Here is a 25,612-nt window from a genome sequence, read left to right as displayed (position 1 = left end):
TGCTGCGATCGGAGGGGTAGCAGGAGGGAGGTGCTGCACTCTGAGGGTGGGGTACGGGCACAGGGAGGCGCTGCACTCTGGGGGTGGGGTGCGAGCACAGGGAGGTGCTGCACTCCGGGGGTGGGGTACAGGCACAGGGAGGTGCTGCACTCTGGGGGTGGGGTGCGAGCACAGGGAGGTGCTGCACTCTGAGGGTGGGGTGCGAGCACAGGGAGGTGCTGCACTCTGAGGGTGGGGTACAGGCACAGGGAGGTGCTGCACTCCGGGGGTGGGGTACAGGCACAGGGAGGTGCTGCACTCTGAGGGTGGGGTACAGGCACAGGGAGGTGCTGCACTCTGGGGGTGGGGTACAGGCACAGGGAGGTGCTGCACTCCGGGGGTGGGGCGGTGCTGGGGCAGAGAGGTGCTACACTCCATGGAGGAGGGTGGGGTGGATATTCCCCCCTCTGTAATCCTTCCCCCTCCAGACTCCTTCCTCCCCTTGGAACCCCTTCCCCCCTTGGAACCCCTTCTGGCCCCCCCACCCCTACCAAACCCCTGCCCCACCCCTTAGCCCTTCACCCCCCAGACACATTCCCCCAGACTCACATCCCACCCTCAGTCCCTTCCTGACTCCTTCAGAAAGCCTCACCTCTCCCTCAAGCCTTACCCTTTCCCCCTTCTCAACCCTTCCTTCTACCCTTACTCCTTCTTCCACCCTTACTCCCTCCCCTCTCTGCACTACTTCCTCGCCCCGGAGTCCTGCCTACCCCTGGACTCCTTCCCCTCTCCATAGTCCTTCCTCCCCCCAGACTCCTTCCTCCTCCTGGACTCTTTCCCCTCTCCACAGTCCCTCCCCCTCCAAACTCCTTCCCTTACAGTTTCGCCCCCTGTAAACCTACATCCCCGGTTTCTCCCATGTTACACCCTCCTCCTCCCATAGTCCCTTCCCCCTCCCAACCTCCCCACCCGCCACCTTTGTTCCCCACCTCGCAAACTCCACCCGGCACCTTCATTCCCCACCTCCCAACCTCACTCCCCGACACCTTCCTTCCCACCCCCAGCCTCCCCCCCCCCGACATCTTTGTTCCCCCCCATCCCAACCTCACACCTCCCGACACCTCTTCCTCTCCCAGTCGATGCTAGACCTTCCTCTCCCACCCCCTGGTACATCTTCCTCTCTCAAACACAGTTGGACCTTTCTCTCCACCCCGTCAACCATCATCCGTTGTGAGCAGATTCTCAGCGATGACTTTCCACCTTCCGTGAGTGGCTTCACAGTGGAGCCGTGTCCATGAGAATCCACCCAGCTTGCCATGGATGTTCCTCCAGTGTGCCATTGCTGTCAGGCTCCAGCGTCTTCTGCTCCTCAGATGTCTGCGATGCGAGCAAGGGCTTGGCGGTAAAGTCCTGACTTCGGCTCGTCACAGCTGTCAAGACATGTTCTGCGCTGGGGTATTTTCCCCCTGGTGTGGGTGTACGATCCAGCATCGGGGGATGATTCTGGTGGGCTGTACTTATAATGATATGCAGATGTATTTCAATGAGGTTCCCAACGCCCGATGGCGGGAAATGTGGCCCACCATTGACGGGCTGACCAGACAATTGCAAACTGGTTTCATGACGTCGTGAAACAGACTTTTGGCCTTCTCAGTCTAACGTCCGCTCACGCCACTGAACACGCCCTAAGCCAACGGGCACGGAAAATTCCACCCCTCGTTTAAAAGAAAATTTTTTAAAAGATGAGTGAATGAACGTGCCCCTCAAATGGGATTTCATTAAGAGAACGCGTTCAATCACGAGAAGAGACCATATAAAACAAAGCAGGTCTGACAGCATCTGCGGAGAGGAACACAGTTAACGTTTCGAGTCCGTATGACTCTTCATCAGAACCGTTCTGACGAAGAGTCATACGGACTCGAAACGTTAACTGTGCTCCTCTCCGCAGATGCTGTCAGACCTGCTGAGATTTTCCAGCTATTTTTGTTCTTGTTTCAGATTTCCAGCATCCGCAGTATTTCACTTTTGTCGTATAAAACAAAGGTTAGGTGGTGTGGGGGGGCGGGAGGGTGGAGACTGGGGATGAAAGTTGGTGATAATCTTAAGATGTATAATGGATCATGAATCCATACATTAAGAGACCATTTGAAATTGTGTTTGGAAAATTTGCCTGAATTTGTTTAATGAATTGTTCCCCCAGATCCTTGAACGCCCACTATAATAATCACTATAGCGATTTGTGCAGTGACCCTGTGTTAAACAATCTATACACTACTTACATATACTGCATCTGCTGGGACTTAGAAAAATCTGATGTCTGAAACTTAGTCAATTGTGCTATGATCACTAGAACTTGATGGTTTTCCTCACGAGCAAGATCCTTGATCGCTTTTGATGTCAGTTGAGTGCCTTCTGAGCAGTTAAATGATGCTGGATGATCACAAATGATGTTGTTTGAGCTTTGCACGATTTAATTTCATGTCAGGTGATCACCAATGATGCCATTTGATCATTATTTGATGTCAAATGATGACTAGATGATTGCTTCTGTACGCAGATGATAGCAAATGAGCACATATGAATGCTGTTGAACATAGAATGATGTCAAAGTTTTCGGGCTGGGTCAGAGGAGAATGTACTATTGGCTTTAATGGTGTTCTACCTCTGGTTTTTGTCTATCCTCTCATATAAATATGATAAGGTGTCATACGTCAGGGGACTAAGACCTCACACTCTAGATTTTTATAAAGTGTATATAGATATCGTCATGGTTAATTTCTAAAATTTTTAAAAACTGGACAAAGGCCTTTTTAAAAAAGCTGAAGCTATGTCTGTCCATGACCTTTGAACAAAATGAGCTATCATAAAGCATCATAGAAACTTGCACCTCATTATCTCTGAAGAGACCCTCGTCAGCCCCTATAGGCTGCAGAGATCAAATTCAAAGAGAACTATACAAAAGTCACCTCCATTTCATAAGCCAGGCCTGGCCAACTGAGGCCTATCCATCTGGTAGGGCAAATGACCCCACAACCTTCCTTTCAAATCCTAACGGTTGGAACATGTAACCATCTCGGGAACCCAGACAGGTGATACACACCCTTTGTCAAGGACACTGTGAAGAGGTGGGAGTCATGTGACATGGAATTCCTTAGCTTGTGTAACCAGTAATATTTTCTTGCTGTACTGAAAAACTCATTCTGCCATTTTACCATCTGCGAGTGGCAACACAGAAAAAGGGACTTGGCAAAAAGGGACATCTATACTGTTTCTGTTGGAACTTCTGGACTATTGCCTACAAGACTGATTCATTTCTGTGTGCCTATCTCACTGTGGAAGTCAACTCTACCGAAAAAGTGAATACCTCATTGGATTTTGATTCTGGACTTTCTACTCTCATGAAACAATAGTTCTTTTCTCTATCACAACAAAAACAAAAATACCTGGTTTGTGTTTGTGTTTGTTTTTGTTTCAGATTTCCAGCATCTGCAGTATTTTGCTTTTATTCTTTTCTCTATGGTCTTTTCCCTGTAAATATTTATTTTCTCTATCCGTTTTTTACTGTATGAGTTACAGAGGGGGATGTGGTGACACCCACCTCCACCCCCTCCAACTATTTGAGTGTGCACAAATAAACTAACCCTTTGATTTTAGCCTATCACAAGTTTGCTGTGGGGTTATTAATAGAAATTGGATCACACCAAAACCGAGGGGTTGGGAACGACGGGGGTAAAAGGGGGATGCAAATCAAAACGCCTTCCTGTTGCTGGCGAGAGGAGAAACCAGGGCTGTTTAAATTAAATCCCTTCCTGCCCATAACACACGTCACCAACAAATTAAGTTTATGGAAGATTAATATTTCACCAAACGTTGTAAATTAATTGATTTTCACAGGTCTTTTCCTTGCAACAGCATCTAATCATCTCAATATTAAGACTTAACTGCTTTGAAACTCACCTCAGCATTCCTCTGTCGCTGGAGACGCTTAGCAATAGAAACCCTGTATTCTGTTTTTGTAAAAGTTAATTGGTTTGTTACCAACATGTGCAGTAAACAATGGCATTGAAACATCTGATTAGTAATATAGCGTCACAGGCTGTGAATTCAGTTATATCAAGGGTTTAGCTCCTGTATCTTGGGCGGTAGCATGTGTTTGACTCAATCAGTAGCACTCCAGTCTCAGAATCAGAAGGCTGTGGGTTGTATTTTGTAGATGTAGCTCCATTCAGAGACATGAGTGTATGATCTAGGCTGCCTTTTGAGTGCACTGAATTAATGATTAGAGGATACTGTTCAAAGAAGAGCAAGGGTTTCTCCCGCTGCCCTGATCCAACATCCCTCCCTCAACCAACGCCAACAAAAACAGATTAGCTAGTTATCCATCTCAATGTTGCTTGTGGGATCTTGCTGTGCAGAAACAGAGCGGATTTGTTCACCCATATGAATGTAAAACAAGACACTGGTGCACACCATTTTGATCATTGTTTGAAAAGCTTTATTTAGTCAACCTCACAGAGGCGACAGTTATGGACTGCAGACAACGCAAGTCAATGTCTCATTCAAAAACTGCGGTCTCAAATGGTAGGCAGAAATTGGAGTATTTGCGTTAAGGGTTCTGTTCTTTAAATTTTCTCAGGATGTGGGTGGCACTGCTATGTTCCTTGCCCATCTGCAATTGTCCTAAGGTGGTGGTGGGTCTGCTTATTGATTTAGTGGCTTGTGACGTCATTTTCAGAGAGTATAGAGAATCAACCATATAGCAAGAGACTGGAGACACATGTAAGACAATCAGTAAAGGGTAGATAGTCCCCTTCCCTGAAGCAAAACAGTGAATCCATTGGGATCTAATGACAATCCAATACCTTCTAACACTCAAATTTATCTCTGTTGTCATCCTACCCAATTCATTGAAGTCAATTTCAATGGGCAACACAATGATGTATTTTGGAAGGAGTAATTTCAAAGCCCAAATAATTTTTCACATTCATTTTCTTCCCACTGCTGAATCTATACTAACCTATACTGAGGGTGAATGTTAGATTTCCACCTAAACAGGTTTTAGTCGAGCAAACCCAATAAAGAAGCTGCCTTGGTATTCCAAGGCAATAGTTTTGATCAGTACTCACAATTCCATTCAAACGCCATTGTATAGCAAAGAGGCCAGGACAGAATAAGATGGCTCTTTATCGTTCCTGAATGGATGGTAATCCAATTAGGCTGTGTTGCTACCAACGCTGTGCATGCACACTTGTTTTACTCTGTGATGTCATTTTTTTTTTTACATCTGTTCCTGGGATGTGGGTGTCACTAGCTAGCCCAATATTTATCGTCCATCCCTAGTTGCACCTGTTCAGAGGCCACTTAAGAGTCAGCCACATTGCTGTGGGTCTGGAGTCCAATGTAGGCCAATTCCAGATTTTTATTGAATTCAAATTTCACCATCTGCCACAGTGGGATTCAATCCCATGTCCCCAGAGCATTACCCTGGGTCTCTGGATTACCAGCCCAGTAACCATTCCACTATGTCACTGCCTCCCCATTATGAGTAATAGAGTAGGCAGCCACCAGGAGCAAAGATGGCGCTGCTCAGATGATCACGGCCGCGTTTTAAGTGGCTTTAAGTGGTATATCTCATTGGCCTTGGTTTTTCTTTATTTTTGACTGGCTATCTCTGTAACTGAATTCGTTCATTCCATTTACAAATTCATCTTAAACATTTGAGTAGCTGGCAGGGAGCAGCTCACGACCTGCGGAACTCATTTCCATACAGGACACAGCTGCCTCGAGGAAGGGTGAAGTGCATCCAGGTCGAATAGCATTAAAAAGATCCTTGCTGCGTGTAAATGCAGCTTATGCAGAGCTAATTACGAGAAATGACTACATAACCCCATCCTGTGAATGAATAAAAAACTTTTTATTCCCAGAGCCGGCACAGAAACAGGCAGATGGTGTATGTGCACGGTGATGTCATTGACAAATGTTCAAAGTGTACTGGCATGCTGGGCGTAGAGGAGTGATGCCATTGGATTTCTGCACAGGTGAGTACCTGCGGTCAGGGAGACACAGTGAATCCAGTTATTGTTGTATCTTCATACTATCTCCTCGGGAATAATGTGAGGATTCACAGGCTGATTCGCTGCCTGGCTAGCCTTTCTATTGAACGCCCCCACTGAATTACATTTCTAACAACCTTATTGCCTAAAGCAAGTATGAAAATATAATACCTTTGCTTCTGTGCATCACACCTGAGCAGATTGTCACAGTTTCTAGGAACGCTGCAGTTGAGGGAAGAATTGCCTTCTTAGGGTAAGATCCAGATCAGAATAGTTACAGCTTTAATTAAGGTTTTTGAGATAATATAGAAGCTTATTGTCCTCTGTCGTTCTGGCTGGGTGTAGGATTCAGGTAATAGACGACATTGTTAAAAATGATTAAACCTGAAACCTACATTTCCTACATGTGTTCTTTGAAGAAGTTGGCTGGTTTGTTACACAAAACTTATTGCTCTTAAGGTCAAGTACTTGCACAAACAAACGACACTGTACTGAACATATTATGTAAATAATCCCTTGTGAATAAAGTACAGTCCCCACCACTTAAAACGCTGAAGATTAAAATGGGCAGTCGCTTATACTGGCCACTGAGTGAAAACCATTAAACATTTACAGTAACTTAAATTTCAAAATTGCTGGTTGTGATGTCTTAATCTATTTCTTCCAGAAACAGTTGTGTTCCCTCAGCAGATCATACTTGTTTACCGTGCCAAGAACTACAACCATCATAAGTACCTGGAAAGACAACCTCTTTAAAATGTCTCCTGCACTGAAGCACGAGATATGTTACATGATCAAAATACAGTAGCATGTGATCCACAGTTACACTCTCCATTGGCACCTGCTATAAATGGTGGTGATCACAGAGCTCACAGTGCAGTCAATACATTGTGAGGAACTTGTTCAAAATGAGATAATGGGGAGGGTACTGAGGGTGAAAGCGATGTTCACCCAGTAATGTGAAGTGGGATTGCAGTGAGCCAACAAATCATTTCCATTGTGGAAAAGGAAACAAACTGGACATGGTGTAAAAGGCTGGGTTGCCAGCTCGCTATCTAGGAAAGCCAATTTCGCCCCCACCCACTCAACGTCTTTATATCCAAACATAAAACTGGGCACTCATCATGACACTCATCCAAGTCATGATGATCCTGACATGGGTCATAGCGACACTGGACTGCTAATCCAGAGGCCGGGAATATTAATCCAGTGGCAGGAGTTCAAATCTCACCACAGCAGCCGAGAAATTAAAATTCAACTAATTAAATGAATCTGGAAGTGAAAGCTAGTCTCAGTAATGCTGACCATGAAACTATCATTGATTGCTGTAAAAATCCATCTGGTTCACTAATGCCCTTTAGGGAAGGAAATCTGCCGTCCTTACCCGGTCTGACCTACATGTGACTCCAGACCCACAGCAATGTGGTTGACTCTTAACTGCCCTCTGAAATGGCCTAGCAAAACACTCAGTTACATGAAACTGCTGCAAGAAATAAGAAGAATATAATCAGATGTACCACTTGGCATCAACGCAAGGACTGAAAACGACAAAGGTACAGCCTGTCCAGTCAAACCTGCAAACATCCAGTGACTTGTGCCAAGTCCCACGGACTAGTCAATCAACAACCAGACATAGTCATACACCCAGTCATGCCTTACTGCCAATGTCTTAGACACCACCATCACCATCCCTGGGTATGTCCTATCCCACTGGCAAGACAGACCCAACAGAGGTGACGACACAAGGGTATAGGGTTGGGAGGAAGTTGTCCTGGGAGTCCTCAACATTGACTCCAGAATTCTTATGGCATCAGGTCAAACATGGGCCAGGAAACTTTGTGCTGATTACCACGCACCCCACTGCCCTCCACTCAGCTGATGATCAGTGCTCTTGCATGTTCAACGCCACATGGAGGAAGCATTGAGGCACAGAATGTACTTTGGGTGGGAGACTTCAATGTCCATGATCAGGAGTATGTTGGTAGTGCCGCTACAGGACTCAGCCAGCTCAGTCAGAAGGACAAATCTGACAGATTGGGCCTGCGGCAGGTGGTGAAGGAATCAACAAGAGGGAAAAGCCTACTTGACCTCATCCTCACTGTCAGATGCATCTGTCCATAACAGTGCGTATGGTAGTGACTACCGCACGGCCCTTATAGAGACAGAGGGTGGAATTTTCTGAGCTCGCTGGCGGCGGGCATGATCGGTGGCGTGTGTGGAAAATATGGCGGGACCCACTTCACGTCAGTGTGAAGACAGGTTGCGATCTTCCGCTCAGCCCACCGACGGTGGGCCCCTGTTTCCTGCCATCGGTCAGCGGGGAGCTAATTGTAATACATTAGCATATAATTAAAAGCCATCCCGCCAGGCTCTTGGAACCCCGCTGTATCGTCCGTCCACGTTGGCGGGAAAGCACGTCGATGTGTTTCACAACAGCACGCAGGCAACGGGCACTTGGCGGCCATCACTTTGGGGGAACTGAGGTGACTGAGCAGCAGCTTCTCCACAGCTCACCCATTGTTTACAGGCCTCAGAGGTGCCAGTGCTCAGGGAAACTGATACCTGGCCTCGCAAGCGACTGCTGAGGGGGTGGGGGGTCAAGTGCTGCCCTGGCGCTGCATCCCACGCACAGGCAATCGAGGTGCGGGGGCTGGGTAATTGAGGGAAGTGGCCACGCATTAGGGACACTTGTATAAACTGACCAGGTCTCTGCAGCTAAGACAGATCAGGCGCAGCCACAGTGATATGATTGGGATCGGGCTCCTAGCCTGCCCACCCATGCAAGCAACGCAGAGGCACCAAAGGGCCACCAAGCCCTCCATACCTTACCCCCCACCCCCCCACCCACCCCCACACCCCCGACACAGATTTCGAATCCGCCATCACTTTATTGGACTACGGAGCAGATGGACTGCACATGTTGTACAATCTCCTCGCCAACACTGGCCATGTAACAGTCACTGCTGGAGGCTCACAGCCCCTTTGCAATCTCAGCATCCTGGTTTGGACCAGTGTCCCCCATGTTGCAGGCTGACAGGGCAGCCATGCAGCGCACTCATCTCTGGCCATCCGAGGGGTGACAGCTCTCTCCGGGAAGCATTAAGCGGTGGTCACATGGGGCCAGGAAAGGTGCTAAGTGCAGCCATGATAACCACGTCTCTCTCTTTCATGCTGCAGGAGGACCACATCAGGATCGTGGATCCTGGTGACCTAGCTGTGTGCCTGATGCCTACAGAGAGCGTAGAAGACGGAGGAGCGAGTGACTGAGGCTCCTGGTGGCTGCGTAAAGGCAGGAGCAGCAACCTCATGAAGAAGGGGCAGCAGGGGCTCCCACACACACACTGCCCAGGAGTGACAGTGAGCCGTGGCTGGTCAGTGCCTAGCAACACCCAGGGTCTATAGACGCCACCTGCCATTCCTGCAGATGACTGAGAAACAGTGTTGCTGATGACTGCACATGTCTAGGGACCTGGTGGCTCACATCTGCCACTTACTGCAGGACTTAGCACCAAGGGGACATGGAGGGTATCCACTGCCAGTGGCTGTGAAAGTGACAATTTCTATGCCAGTGGCTCCTTTCAGGGCTCCACAGGCGACCTCTATGGGATTTCACAATCCGCCACCCACAAATGTATCTATGAGGTCACGGATGCATCTTCTCCATGGCAACAACTTTGTGCATTTCGCCCGGGACCGGGACAGCCAGGATACCAGGGCCATTGGATTCTCCCTGATCTCGGGATTCCCACAGGTGCAGGGTGCGATTGACTGCACTCATGTGGCGCTCAGGTCTCCATCGCTACACTCATTGGACTTCATCAACCGCAAGGGCTTCCACTCACTGAACATGCAGCTGGTGTACAACCACCAGAAACACATCCTGCAGGTATGCACATGGTTTCCAGGGAGTGTGCACGATGCCTACATCCTGACTCGCTGACATATACCTCCAGTCTTCCAGGGTCCACAGAAGCTGCAGGGATGGCTCCTTGGGGACAAGGGCTACCCACAGAGGCCGTGGCTGATGACACTCGTGCAGCGGCCTCAGACTGCACCAGAGTGACGTTATAATGAGGCTCATGCAGCAGCTCGCAACTTGGTGGAGCAGATCATGGATGCTGAAGATGAGGTTCCGGTGCCTGGGCTGGTCTGGTGGAGCCCTGCAATACAGTCCGCAGAGGGTATCACACATCGTTGTAGCTTGCTGCACCCTTTACAACCTGGCGCTGCAACGGGGTGAGGAAACATGGCTAGAGTAAGATCGAGCTGCCCAGCACCCCTCTCGTGTACACACTGTTGTGGATGGAGTTAAGCCCGTGCAACAGTGCAGGATGACGTCCTGGACCAAGGTCTCCATGGCGACTGCCATCCTGCCAGTGTTGATCTCGGTGCGTTGGCAATGCCAGTGCTATCACCTCAGCCTGAAGAATGACGGACTTCACTGTGTGAAGTTCTGCTCTTAATGTGGAGCCTTAAGGCTGCACAGGTCAGAGATAGAGCTATAAAAGTAGAGCTTAAGGATTGATTTAGAAAAATATGCTCCCTATGCAAACTTTAAAGAATTACAGCCTCTTAACAATGAAACACTGAGGATCAGTGGCCTTACTGTACTGACTAAAATCCAGGGTTAATGGTGAAATCCTATCAGATTGTGACCTGTAATCTTATGGTATCTGTAGTTACAAAAGTCAACACACGAATGTGCAAATATTGAAAATACCTGTAACCTGACTTGCGTTTTTGATGCACAGTTTAATTACCACATTGGCAGGCATACATGCCATAACTGCACATAGGCTGAACTGCAAGCCAGAGACTTAACCCATCTCCACCACCAGCCCTCCTCTACTCACATCATGTCCTATCCTGGGAGGAAATATAAGTATTAATTTGCTTATAAACTGCACCCCCAATGTAAATTGAATGCATTTTTCTTTTGCAAACCTGCAGCTTATATGCAAATTAATATGCTACGTAAAGTATCAAACATGGCTCCAGCACTGTCAGAGGTTACAATCAGCTTATTAACAATGAAATATGTTGAAATCTTCAGGTGTAAGTTAAAATGAAATCTGTTTCTTAGTCGCTGGCCCTCTAACTGGTCCACACACATGTCGATTGAGCCATTGTCCTTATGGAAGTTGCCTGTGAAACTCCTGCTTGGAAAGGCAATTTTTCTCTTGTGGCAGAATCCATTCAAACCCACTTGCTCATCGCACCCACCCCCACCCCCTCCCCACCCCCCACCACCGCCCCCCCGCACCCCCCCCCCACCCCCACAAACCCCGCCCCGGCCCAAGCACCCACCACAAAAACCCAGGAATGATGATAAGGTGAGGAAAATTCATACTTTTCAGCAAATGAGTTCACCTAACAGGTCTCGTTTGGTAACTTGTGACTAGTTTGTGACTCCGATTGTGGACAATTGGCAGGTTTTTTTTTAGTAAGCCCACACCAGGGTTATATTAGACCAGGTTTGCCAGCGATCCCTTGTTCATTTTCGCATGTCTCAGATTCGATAATTGCGGTTGACACTGCTGGTGTTGGCTCGATTGGGGTTTCTCCAGACATTCTCCTGTAACCCCAAAAGAATTACATGAAGCGGTGGAAATTAAACTGTAATTACAGAGATACACATTTATTTGAAGGTTAACAACAACAACAACAACCTGCATTTCTGTAGAGCCTTTAATGACCCAAGGTGCTTCAAGGGAGCATAAGCAGTGAAAAAGGAGTGTGAAGGGAGGCAATATTGGGACAAAACTTGGTCAAAAAAGATCAATTTTCAGGAGCATGTTAAAAGGGGAGAAAGAGGTAGTGAGGTGCAGAGGTTTGGGGAAGTAATTCCAGAGTTTAGGGCTGAAGGCAGCTACCAATGACGAACTGAAGGAAGTAGCAGGTGTGCAGGAGGCAAGAATTGGAGGAACAGAGTTCTCAGGAAGATTCTGGGTCTGGAGGAGGTTACAGAGATAGAGAGGGGCGAGGTCATGGAGGGATTTGAATAGGAAGGTGAGAATTTTAAATTCAAATTCAACTGGATCAGGAGCCAGTTTAGGTCAACAAGCACAGTGGAGATGTGAGGGGGTGCTGAATGGGGCTTGTTGCAAACTAAGATACAGGCAACAGAGTTTTAGATGAACTCAAGCATTTACAGGGTGGAAGATGGCAGTATTGAACAGTCACGTCTGGAGGTGACAGGTGCATGGGTGAAGCTTTCCAGATCAGATGAGCCTGAGGTAGGGGCAGAGTCTGGAGATATATTGGAGGTGGAGAACTTGATCTTTGGGATGGAGAGGATATGAGGCAGAATTTCAGATCTGGCTCAGATAAGACTCAAAGTTTGCAAACAGTCGCTAGGAAAGAGGTTGGAATCGATTAGGCTAAAGGCAAAGTTTTCTTAAGTTTGACCCAATGGAGTTGTGGGGCTCTTTGAGGACTGCAGTGACAGGGGGAGGGGTTGGGGTGGGATATGACTGTTCCTTACCCTCTGTCCTTTCTCTGTGTGACGTTGGATGCGTACGGGGTCATCCGCTCTCTGTGGTTTTGCACAGTACATCTCCAGCAACTTGAGGTCACAGCTCTGGAAGCAGCACTCATTCACAATCCCTCTGTGTGGTCGCCTCACGGTCGACCTGTAACCTGTGGGTTTGTCTGTTTGGGCAAAAATACGTTTATATAATTCTGGTCTCCATACTATAAACAGGACATAGAGACTTGTAGAAGGCACATAACAGATTCACAAAAATTATAGTAGAACAGAAAGTCTTTTAGTAGTGCAGAACTTGAGCATTTCTGAAAAAAGAGACATGTTATCGAAACTTTTCATCTTGCACTCATCAGGACAGCCACTCAAGATAAACCAACAATAAGGGGAACAACAATTTATACTGCATGAGAAGAGAGTGCTGATTGTTTGGCAAGTGGACTCTGATTGGTGGAGGCGTTGATATCGAGAATGCAGCATGGAACAGTTAACTGCCCAGCTTTGTTCAAATTCAAACCAATCAGGTTGACTGATTGTCAAGGTACTGCCCTGGGGAATGAACCTGGGAATGGCTGTTCCTGAAGCTTTTGCTTAGATGTAATAGGTGTGAAGTGTGCACATGTTCCTTCTGTCTGCAATCCACAGCTGCATGTTAGAACCTTTACATACCTTAATGGGCTCCATCCTGCGCTCAAATTCACCTTTGAAATGGAGCAGTCAAATGAGATCCTTTTCCTTGATGTGCTAGTTCAGAAATCTGCCAATGGGTTTTCTACTCTGGTCTACCGCAAGCCTGCCTTGACTGGTCAATATACGCATTGGGGTGCTTACAGTTCCATGCACTATAGGATTGGTCTTATCGCAACCTCATAAATAGAGCCTGAGCCATTTGCTCACTGTGCAAGTGTGATGCTGAAATAAGGCTCATCAAAGCCATCCTGCAGGATAATGGTTACCCTCATCAGCTCATCGCTCACTTTATAAGGCGCAAGCTCCTGAACGGGCCTAAGGCTGCCACTTTCGGCCCTGAAAAGCGCCCAGTTTACCTCGGATTACCCTGGAAGGGCAGGGTATCTCAAAAATTTGAGCACCAGGTGAAGCTAGCCGTTTCGCGCTGTTACTGTGCAGTAGCAACATGAGTGATGTTCACCACTAACAGGATGCTGCTGTTAAGCCAAAAACATGTCCTGCCTATCACACGAATTAGCATTGTGATATATGAATTTCAGTGTCAGTGTGATGCCAAGTATGGAAGCTGTACATTCCAGTACTGACTGAATGGAACCAGATGGACCACCCGGCATCAACCTAGGCATCGAAAACAATAACAGCAAACTCAGCTCTGTCGACCCTGCAAAGTCTACCTTACTAACATCTGGGGGCCAAAATTGGGAGAGCTGTCTCACAGACTAGTCAAGCAACAGCTTGATATAGTCATACTCACAGAATCATACTCACACACAATGTCCCAGACACCATCACCATCCCTGGGTATGTCCTGTCCCACTGGCAGGGCAGAACCTGCAGAGGTGGCGGCACAGTGGTATATAGTCGGGGGGTGGGTGGGGTGGGGGGGCAGGGGTGGTGGAGTTGCCCTGGGAGTCCTCAACATTGACTCCAGACCCCATTAAGTCTCATGATATCAAGTCTAACGTGGGCAAGGAAATCCCCTGTTGATTACCACGTACCACCCCCTTCAGCTGATGAATCAGTGCTTTTTAAAAAAAAATTAATTCGTGGGATTACCCTTGTCCAGAGGGCATTTAAAAGTCAACCACATTGCTGTGGGTCTGGAGTCACAGGCCTGGAGCCAGACCAGTTAAGGGCAGCAGATTTCCTTCCCTAAAGGACAGTAGTGAACCAGATGGGTTTTTACAATATGGTCATCATCAGACGTTTAATTCCAGGTTTTTACAGAATTCAAATTTCACCATCTGCCCTGGTGGGATTCCAGCCCAGGCCCTCAGGGCATTACCCTGGGCCTCTAGAATACTAGTCAGTGACAATACCACTATGCCACCGTCTCCCCCCAAGTGGTGTTCAACATGGGGAAGTACTGACAGTGGCAAGAGCGCAGAATGGTTCCTTGCCCATGTTAGACTTGATCTCATGAGACTTCATGGGGTCGGGAGTCGATGTTGAGGACTCCCACGGCAACTCCCTCCCGACTGTATACCACTGTGCCACCACCTCTGCAGGTTCTGCCCTGCCAATGGGACAGGACATACCCAGGGATGGTGATGGTGTCTGGGACATTATGTGTGAGTATGATTCAAGGTGGGGGACTTCAATGTCCATCACTAAGAGTTGTTTGGTAGCACCACCACTGCCCGAGCTGGCCAAGTCCTAAAGGGCATAGTTGCTACACTGGGTCTGCAGCAAGTGGTGAGGGAACCAACAAGAGGGAAAAACATACTTGACCTCATCCTCACCAACCCTGCCATAGATGCATCTGTCCATGACAGTATTGGCAGGAGTGGCCACCACACAGTCAGTGTGGAGATGAAGTCCCGCCTTCACAATGAGGATACCCTTCATCGTGTTGTGTGGCACTACCACCATGCTAAATGGGACAGATCTAGCAACTCAAGACTGGGCAACCATGAGGTGCTGTGGGCCATCAGCAGCAGCAGAACTGTATTCAACCACAATCTGTAACCTCATGGCCTGGCATATCCCTCGCTCTACCATTACCAAGAAGCCAGGGGATCAACCCTGGTTCAATGAAGAGTGTAGGAAGGCATGTTAGGAGCAGCACCAGGCATACCTAAAAATGAGGTGTCAACCTGGTGAAGCTACAACACAGGAGAATTGGAAATGTTATACCATTGTTCAAAAAAGTTTGTAAAGATCTGCCCTGCAATTACAGACCAGTCAGTTTAACTTTGGTGGTGGGGAAACTTCTAGAAACAATTATTCGGGATAGAATTAATAGTCATGTGGAAAAATGTGGACTGATTTGGAAGAGTCAGCACACATTTGTTAAAGGAAAATCGTGTCTGACTAACTTGCTGGAGTTTTTTTGACGAGGTAACAGAGGTGGTTGATGAGGACAAGGCCATTGATGTGGTGTATATGGACTTTCAGTTGGTGTTCGATACAGTGCCACACAACAGACTTATGAGGAAAGTTATAGGCCATGGAATTAAAGGGACAGTAGCAACGTGGATACAAAATAGGCTGAGGGATAGGAAACAGAAAGTATTGTTTAAGGGTTTTTTTCGGGCTGGAGGAAGGTTTGTAGTGGAGTTTCCCATGGGTTGGTATTGGGACCCTTGCTTTTCCTGATATGTATAAATGATCTAGATCTTGGGGTGCAAGGGACAACTTCAAAATTTACAGATGGCACAAAACTTGGAAGAATTGTAAACTGTGCGGAGGACAGTGTAGAACTTCAGAAGGACATTGACACATTGGTGGAGTGGGCAGATAGGTGGCAGATGATGTTCAATGCGGAGAAGTGTGAGGTAATGCATTTTGTACAAAGAACATGGAGAGACATTATAAAATAAAGGATACTATTCTAAAGGAGTGCAGGAGCAGAGAGACCTGGGTGTAAATGCACATAAGTCATTAAAGGTGGCAGAGCAGGTAGAGAGAGCTGTTTCTAAAGCACACAGTATTCTAGACTTCATTAATAGAGTACAAGAGCAGGGAGGTTAACTGGTTAGACCTCAGCTGGAATATTGTGTATAGTTCTGGGTGCCACACTATAGGAAGGATGTGAACACATTGGAGAGAGTGCAGAAGAGGTTTACGAGAATGGTTCCAGGGATGAGAAACTTCAGTTATGAGGAAAGATCGGTGAAGTTGGGACTGTTTTCCTTGGAGTGGAGAAGGCTAAGAAGAGACTTGATAGAAGTTTTCAAAATCATGAGGGGTCTGGACAGAGTAGAGAGGGAGAAACTGTTCCCGCTCATAAACAGATCGAGAACCAAAAGGAACCAAAGGGCAGTTTTAAAGTGTTTTCCAAAAGAAGCAAATGCGATGTGTGAAAAAGATTTTTCTCACCATGAGAAGTTAGGGTCTGGAATGCACTGCCTGGAAATGTGGTGAGGGCAGGTGCAATTGAGGCATTCAAGAGGGCATTGGATGATTATTTAAATAGAAATAATGTTCAGGGTTACGGGGAAAAGACAGGAGATCGGCAGTAAGTTAAAATGCTCAGAGAGTCGGTGCAGACACGATGGGCCGAATGGCCGCCTCCTACAGTGTAACAATTCTGTGACTCTGTGACAGGACTACTTGTAAACAGTGGCTAACAGCGAAAGCAGCAAGTGATAGACAGAGCTAAGTGATTCCACAACCAATGGATGAGGTCTAAGCTCTGAAGTCCTGCCACATCCATTCGTGAATGGTGATAGACAATTAAACAACTCACTGGAGGGGGCTCCACAAATATCCCCTTATTCAATGATTGAGGAGCCCAGCACATCAGTGCAAAAGTCAAGGCTGAAGCATTCGCAACAATCTTCAGCCAGAAGTGCCGAGTGGATGATCCATCTCGGCCTCCTCCGGAGGTCCCAAGCATCACAGATGTCAGTCTTCAGCCAATTCGATTCACTCCACGTGATACCAAGAAACGGCTGAAGACACTGGATACTGCAAAGACTATGGGTCTTGACGACATTCCAGCAATAGTACTGAAGACTTGTGCTCCAGTACTTGCCACACCCCTAGCCAAGCTGTTCCAATACAGCTGCAGCCCTGGCATCTACCCAGCTATGTGGAAAATTGTCCAGGTGTGTCCTGTACACAAAAAGCAGGACAAATCAAGCCCGGCCAATTACCGCCCCATCAGTCTACTCTCCATTAGTAAAGTGATGGAAGGGATCATCAACAGTGCTATCAAGCGACACTTGTTTAGCAATAACCTGCTCACTGACGCCCAGTTTGGGTTCCACCAGGGCCACTCAGCTTCTGACCTCATTACAGCCTTGGTTCAAACATGGACAAAAGAGCTGAACTCCAGAGGTGAGGTGAGAGTGATGGCCCTTGACATCAAGGCAGCATTTGACTGAGCGTGACATCAAGGAGCCCGAGCAAAACTGGAGTCAATGGAAATCATGGGGAAAATGCTCCACTGGTTGGAGTCATACCTAGCACAAAGGAAGATGGTTATGGTTGTTGGAGGTCAATCATATCAGTTCCAGGACATCACTGCAGGAGTTCCTCAGGGTAGTATCCCAGCCCAACCATCTTCAACTGCTTCATCAATGACCTTCTTTCCATCATAAGGTCAGAAGTGGGGATGTTCGCTGATGATTGCACAATGTTCAGCACCATTCGCGACTCCTCAGATACTGAAGCAGTCTATGTCCAAATGAAGCAAGACCTGGGCAGTATCCAGGCTTGGGCTGACAAGTGGCAAGTAACATTCACACCACACAAGTGTCAGGCAATGACTATCTCCAACAAGAGAGAATCTAACCATCACCCCTTGATATTCAATGGCATTACCATCACTGAATCCACCACTATCAACATCCTGGGGTTTACCATTGACCAGAAACTGAACTGGACTAGCCATATAAATACTGTGGTTACAAGAGCAGGTCAGAGGCTAGTAATGCTGCGCCGAGTAACTCACCTCCTGACTCCCCAAAGCCTGTCCACAATCTACAAGGCACAGGTCAGGAGTGTGATGGAATACTCCCCACTTGCCTGGATGAGTGCAGCTCCAACAACAGTCAAGAAGCTTGACACTGTCCAGGACAAAGCAGCCCGTCTGATTGGCACCCCATCCACAAACATTCACTCCCTCCACTACCGACGCACAGTAGCAGCAGTGTGAACCATCTCCAAGATGCACTGCAGGAATTTGCCAAGGCTCCTTAGATAGCACCTTCAAAACCCAAGTCCACTACCATCTAGAAGGACAAGGGCAGCAGTCACATGGGAACACCACCACCTGGAAGTTTCCCTCCAAGTCACTCACCATCTGGACTTAGAAATATATCGCCGTTCCTTCACTGTCGCTGGGTCAAAATCCTGGAACTCCCTCCCTAACAGCACTGTGGGTGTACCTACACCACAGGGACTGCAGCGGTTTAAGAAGGCAGCTCACCACCGCCTTCTCAAGGGCAACTAGGGATGGGGAATAAACGCTGGCCCAGCCAGCGACGCCCACGTCCCATGAATTAATTTTAAAAAACCAACCAGCCCATGCTTGCAAAACTCAAAACGCAGTGTCCACCATTAGATGTGATACCACAATTGGACAACACTTGCTAAACAATCCTGGTTGTGCTAAGATTACACTGAAAACCAATTTTAAAACTGTCAGTCAGGCTCGCAGTGTGGCTCATTCACACACGCTAGACGCTATATATATTCACACACTGGGCCCTGTGCTTTGCAGACAGAAGGTGCATGTGCACACTTCACAACCTTTTCATCTAAACAAAAGCTTCAGGAACAGTCATTCCCTGGTTCATTCCCCAGGGCAATACCTTGACCAATCAGAGTCAACCCGCCCGGTTTGAATTTGAACAAAGTTGGAAGCTAACTGCTCCCTGCTGCATTCTCCATAGCAACGCCACCACCAACCAGAGTCTACTTGTCAACCAATCAGCACTCTCTTCTCATGCAGTATAATTTGTTGTTCCCCCCGTTATAGTCTGATCATTTCTTGTGAACTTTCTTGATGAATGCAAGACAAAAGGCGTAAATAGCGTGTCTCTTTTTGCAGCAATACAGAACAGAAAGCTTAAATATTTATCATGAAAGGCTGAACAGGTTGGGGTACTTTCCTATAGAAAAGAAAAGACCTGAGGGATGACTTGATTGATATCTTTAAAATGATGTACTGGTTCAATAGTGTAGACATAGGAATGATGTTTCTACTTGTGAAGAAATCCAAAGCTAAGAGTCTACAAATATAAGATAGTCACTGATCAATCCAGTCTGGAATTCAGAAGCCACCTCTTTACCCAGAGAGTGGTGAGAATGTGGAGCTTGCTACCTCATGGTTGACGGGAATAGCCTAAATGTATTTAACAGGAAGCTGGGTAACTGTATGAGGGAGAAGGGAATCAAATGAAATGTTGATGGGGTGAGATGAAGAAGGTGGGAGGAGGCTTGTGTGGAACATTGACACTAGTACAGGCCAGTTGGGCTGAATGGCCTGTTTCTGTGCTATGTATATGTTATAAATATATTCTTACATCTAGAAAAGAAAGTACCTCTGACCAGCTGACAGTTGGAAACCCAACAACTCCTATGATTTGATGCATCATCTGAGACCCTGGCCATGAGACATAGGCTGAGAACCTTGCCAGAAGCCATGGGTTTGAAGTCCCAAGGAGAGTGATCTGTGCCAAAAAACAATACATTTGGCAGAAGAAATGCTGTGTTGCACAAAAACTAATTTTGGAAAGGAAATGTGTGCTTTCGTCAAGGTTTCAAATATGATGGTTCTTCCACTGTTAGAAGAGGGATAAATGATATGGTGGACAACTGGTTTAGCCATTCACTGCCAGGTTTCGCTGGACCACAATAAATATGAGCAGGCCCTGCTCTCCATTGGCACAACTATTCACTGTTCCAGGATCATGCTGGAGTGCAAAGATAATCCAGCTTCCCCTTTACTGCAAATTACCTGCTTAGATCCCTCTTGCTTTTGTCCTCTCACTCTCATTTCCAACAGTAAGTGAAGGGAACTCATGGACTTCTTTGTCACTAAGATTAGGACCATCCAATCAGAAGCCTCTGCTCCATCCTTCCCTTTCCCCATCCTACTGGGCCAAACGTCCTCTAAGACGCGTCATCACCCCCGACCTGAACTCGGATCTTTCTCTAGTTTCTTTCCCTCCTTCCCTCATGCCCTCCCTACGCTCAACTTGTCCATGAGACCCAATTCCTGTTCCCTTGACCCTATTCCCACTAAACTGCTGACCACCTAACTTCCTAGCCTAGTCTCCATGTTAGCTGATTGTTAACACACTTGCTTCCGTTATTATCTATTCACTTGAAGCCAGAGAAACATTTGCAGTGATTTCTCTGCCTGTGGTCATACCCCACATAGTTATGCCCACAAAAGCATGGAAAAGTGGACACTACTTTTTAGAAAATATAACATGGAGAATGAAAAATCTGCGTTAAAACAAGATGGAGTAAAGGGGGCCAGATGACATTTCATCCTTGTCTGAAAATATACATGAAACTGCCCAAGACTGGAAGTAACCTGCTTGTCTGAACAGGACATTAAATATAAACAATTGTTTTGGGACATTCCATTGAAGAGACATTAAAAATGCAACAGATCTCTCTTGTGCAGTTAATAGCGACCATTGTCTAAATGTCTGCAGAAACTGATGTACAATGGCCGCACAGACTTACTGGCGGCAGAATGAAATTCCACAGGAGGGGTATAAAGGAAACACACGCTACCATAAGAAGGTGCAAATGGCCGAGATTCAAACCTCATTGTATGTTAGTGCTAACGTCATCAAGAACCATTCATGTGGACAATGAGAACACCAATATTATGGTCACCTGACAGAAACCAGCTTTTGAGAAGAAACGTTTATTAACCCACATCTGTGAGCAGCAGCCTCATGTCAGTCTATCTGGGAGACAGAGACTCAAAGGGAAGAGATTGTGCCCAGCAAAGGAAGGACGCTGCCTAGAAACTCACTAACAGGCAGAGATGTGAGGCTATCATTTTACCTTCAGATTTACAGAACCAAGCCATACTTTGGAGCTTGACTACAACTTTAACTGAAGCGAAGCCAAAAACCTACTGTTGCAAGGAGTAAGCCACTTCATCACCAGAAACTTCCAATCTCCATTTTCCTCAGTGAACCAAGAAGAAAATATCAGGCCTGCAATGTTTCCAGCTTCCATCTCAAAAGACAAGTAGAGTGACTTTCTGGATTCTTCACAACACTAAGTGCATGCTATCTCTTTTGTAATCACCTTTGCTTGTATGTGTGTGTCTTGTGTGAATGTGTGTGTGGCTGCTGTTGCGATTACATTTTGGGTGTTGAGAAATAAATGATTATTCTTTCTTTTTTTAAACGTACAAGAAACCCTGTCCTGTATCAGTTCTTGAGAGTCACATCACTCATGGGGGTTAGAATACTCCTTAAAACATACCTTGTTGCAGTTGGTTGAGAGATGGGAAAAAAGGGGGAACCATCCTACCATCCCTCCCCTGTCCATAACACCATTCCCACAATGTTACCTCTGCTGTCCACCACACATCTACCCTTGATCTCCTCCTACTCCTACATGCTGGCAATGAAGTGCATTTCTTTGGTGATGCAGCGAGTTGTTACAATTTGGAATGCACTACCTGAATGGAACATGGAAGCAAGTTCAGGAGTAACTTTAAAAAGGAAATTGGATATATTCTTTAAAAATAAAAAAGTGCAGGGCTATGGAGGAAAGAGCAAGGAGTGAGACTAATTGGATAGTTCTTTCAAAGAGATAGCACAGATGTGATGTGCTGAATGGCCTCCTGCTGCACATGATTCAATGATAATCTATGAATGATAAAAGACTCGGGTCCACCTCCTTCATCTTATACCATCCTGGCAGTCACACAATGTAAACAATGATGGAGTTGTTGACCAATCACAGTGATTAAAATCAATCAAGGAGTCTACAACAGACCCAGACATGAGGTGAGGAAAACTCCCAGTGATGGAGAGATTTGGGAATCATTGGTCCAAAATCACCTGTTCCTTATCATTAAATCTTTAAACACAATCAGTGACCACATTCATTAATGCTTCACAAAAAAAATCTCAAAGCCTTTGTGAGGATCCCATTTGTTGTATACTTGCAGTCTGAACCATTTACTCACACTTTGACGGAAGGTGACTGACTATTAACCCCAATGAATGAAAGAGATAAACCTACTGAAATAGAAGCCTCGGTCCCCACACACAAACTGGAGAGCATCCACCAACTCTGCCCCGCAGAGAGTCTCTGGACTGGCATTCACCCCACTCAGTGTTAGCACGCACAGCATCAGGTAGAAGAGATGAGGGTAGGAGACAAGACAAATCCTAACAAACTGTGGAGAGAATGAAGACAACTGGCATTGAAATCCAGACCAACAAGTCACTGACGCTTGGTTAATGCAGGCTACTGTCAATAGAGTTCAAGTCTAACAGAAGGTATTTGGGGCTTAGCGTCCCAGTTTAGCTTTTCTCCCCACTCTGACCGCTCACTTCCCTAGTACTCTAATTAGGAGTCAGCCACGGCTCAGTGGGTAGGACTTGCACCATCGTCCTAGAAGTTTGTAGGCTCAAGTCCCACTCCAGAGGCTTGAGCACAAAATCTAGGCTATCACTCAAAAGACTTGGCAACCCTGACCCTGCTGAGGACTCCCCAACATGTTAGGGTTTTGCAACAAAAGACTGGCTATATCAGATTCCCATAAGGAGAGAGTAACCATTGCCTTCTGCCACTTAATACCAGCCCACTGTCAGACCAGGTACTTCATTCATCAATTGGTTTCATACAAAAGACGTCAGTGTTAAAGGCAAACAACGCAAAGTCCATCTGATGTGAATCCCAAACTTAGACCTGCCCAACTCTCTAAAAACTAGTAGCTTACAGGACAAAGGCTACAATCAAAATTAAAGAGCTCAACACTCTCAGAAGGGGCTTGTCTATTTGGTATAATTTAGAAAGGACTTACCTGGTTGCATTGTGTCACAATTACCTCATTAAAGTACATTAATGGCCCAGGGTTTGCTTTGGCAGGACATCTAATGGCAGCTGCCAATTGTTAACCTTGCTCACTGCACAGTTGGGTTTTTTACATATTTTGTATGACACGTCACTAGAATTATGAGACGATCAAGTCACAGCGAGGGGGGGTGGGTCAACTGAGACCTGAGTGAGTGCAGAGGACAGCCAACAAGGTACCTCCTTAACCAATCAGATTGAAGGATTGGTAAATAAACAGTGCAAGGACTGAGAAAGAAGTGTTAAGTGAGGGCTGGTGAATCAGAGTCAAATCAGATACAGGAAGTGACATAAAGAGAGGGAAAGAAAGCTTGGATTAAGAGTGAGCGAAAAAAAGAGACAGAAAGGAAATAAAAATTACATTTCAAAAACTCCAACAACAATAAATTTGAATGAATGAGGCTCCACACTTGTGTAGTTAATTTTCAGTGCCAAAGAGGTTGATTGTCAGTAATTGACAGTTGTCACATTACTAAAAAGATACTTGGACTTGTAATGAGAAGACAACTTTCTGTGGTGAGGTAAGTTGGTATCTCCTGCACAAATACACCAACTTCACACCATTCAATGCATTTCAATGGCAAGGCAGAAGCTCAATGCCATTTTTGTGAAGCTAATGGCAGAATGGCACAATTTGGGCAATAACTTCTGCAATTGCTGTTTAACCACACATTTTATTATGGCTGTAGCATTTATCCAAAAATGCCAGTGCAAGCAAATTAACCTCACTGTTATTTTCAGAGCAAAATCTGGCCCAATAAATTTAAAAATAAGTGATGAAAACTAATAACATTTTAAAATATGAAATAGTTTCAATTTACAGTACATGAATTCTCACAGCTGACTTGTGAATGTTAGCTGGAGTAGGAACTGATGCCAATAGGCTGCATAAAACTGACTGCAGTATTAACATTATTAAATAATACACCATTAACTGTGTCTTTGCATCAACTGCTGGACTTTCAGATCACTGCATGCATGCAATTGATTAAATGCTACCTTCACTTCGAACATTTCCTTGATGTTTCCGTCCTTGGAATTCAAGGGTTATTTGTGCAACATTCTCCCCTCATGAACACACACACTAGGTTTTGTCTTAGCTTCACCTACTCGATGGGAACTCAAACACAGACCCAAACATGAGAGAAAAGTCACCTCAAAGACTTCTGAGAGGCAGCATTTAGACAGTTCTGCTAGTTTCTCGGGCTCCTCCATCATCTGTAGATCTGATGAGCTCCCCATCGTGCCCCCGCTAGCCCGAGAGATGCAGAGACAAGTTTAGTTCCGGAGCTGGAGTTACATTGCTGGCTGTTTCACACTAAGAGCGGGGCGGGGGTGCGGAAGGTTGATCGATTGCGCAGATTTCTTATCTGATCCCATTTCAAGGACAGTGGGATTCCAGTTAAAGAGATTTCCCCAAGACACAGACAGGAAACAGCAGCGGGAACTTTCACTTAAGCTGAGATTGCAAAATGAAAATACTTTGAAGAAGTGAGTTTTTTTTTCAAGTTGGGTTGTGTCCTGTTCCAGGCACGTTGAGAATTTGTTTAAAAAAAACACCAGGAGCCGTTGATGGAACAGAAACTCACCAGTTGGTAAATGTCAAAGAGTAAAATAACAAATTAAAAATGTTTTGAATTTCGGGAGCTTAACATTAATTAAAATGCAGCTTAAAATTCAGTCCTTCATAGTTACAAATCAGGGGTTTATATACAAAACAGTCTAACCTTTGCCAATGCATTTTTTTTTTACAAATTGTGTGTGATTGAGTTCACCGGATGAGACTGTAGTGGGAAAACTGGTGACTTCTCAGCAGTCTGTGCAGAGTCTCTCCGCGAGTTCCAGATCACACCTGCTAATGCTGAGTGTAGTGAGTTTGAGGGGGAGGATGGGATGATCACGGGCAGCCCCCGGACGGACAGTTTCTAACTGATTCTCCCTCCCCGGGAGTTACAATCTGTCCTGACATTCTCGCCCTGCCACACATCAATTGCAGCAAAACCTGGGATCCGCACAGTTGCTACCGCCACCTAACCGCACTCCACGATTGTAAACTCCAATCACCGCCACACGGGACTTCTTTCAACATCTCATCTTGTCCCCAAGCCACCTCAAACTGCAAAAAGCACCAGACCCCGATCCTTGGCTCATTCACAACAGCTCACTGGAATCAGAGAGTACCGCAGCGGAGGCTAGAGGGAGCCAGAGAGCTCTTAGCATTATATATCTACCTATGCAACTATCTGCATATCTGTCTATATGCCTGTCTACCTATCTGTCTGTTTATCTGTCTGTGTGTCTATCTATTTGTCTGTCTATCTGTCTGTCTATGTATCTGGCTGCCTATCCATCTGTCTATCTATCTGTCCAGCTGTCTGTCTCTGCCTGTCTA

The 25,612-nt window shown here is 46.2% G+C and overlaps 1 protein-coding gene across 1 annotated transcript; it reads right to left on the bottom strand.

Moving 5' to 3' along the window:
- Positions 1–11,323: 11,323 nt before the first annotated feature.
- Positions 11,324–24,535, bottom strand: igf1 (insulin-like growth factor 1). The gene is made up of 4 exons (XM_078567657.1): positions 24,376–24,535; positions 22,384–22,540; positions 12,517–12,683; positions 11,324–11,607 (listed from the first exon to the last, which is right to left on the bottom strand). Exons 1-4 carry the CDS (start codon positions 24,460–24,462, stop codon positions 11,542–11,544), a joined length of 477 nt encoding a protein of 158 aa, XP_078423783.1. The 5' UTR covers positions 24,463–24,535; the 3' UTR covers positions 11,324–11,541.
- Positions 24,536–25,612: the final 1,077 nt, after the last annotated feature.

This window comes from Cetorhinus maximus, chromosome 22, assembly GCF_964194155.1.
Source record: "Cetorhinus maximus chromosome 22, sCetMax3.hap1.1, whole genome shotgun sequence".
Lineage (NCBI taxonomy): Eukaryota > Metazoa > Chordata > Chondrichthyes > Lamniformes > Cetorhinidae > Cetorhinus > Cetorhinus maximus.
Note: the sequence above shows the minus strand (reverse complement) of the source record. Positions and strands in the feature narration are given on the sequence as shown.

Bases quoted from the DNA above. Each gene is read 5' to 3' on its own strand.
- igf1 (XM_078567657.1), bottom strand. From the start codon at position 24,462: ATGGGGAGCTCATCAGATCTACAGATGATGGAGGAGCCCGAGAAACTA. The intron at 22,541-24,375 runs GTGACTTTTCTC...TTCTCTCCACAG, and splicing joins GCCTCTCAGAAGTCTTTGAG to TTTGTTAGGATTTGTCTTGT. The intron at 12,684-22,383 runs GTAGGTTTATCT...TTGCCCAAACAG, and splicing joins GGACCGAGGCTTCTATTTCA to ACAAACCCACAGGTTACAGG.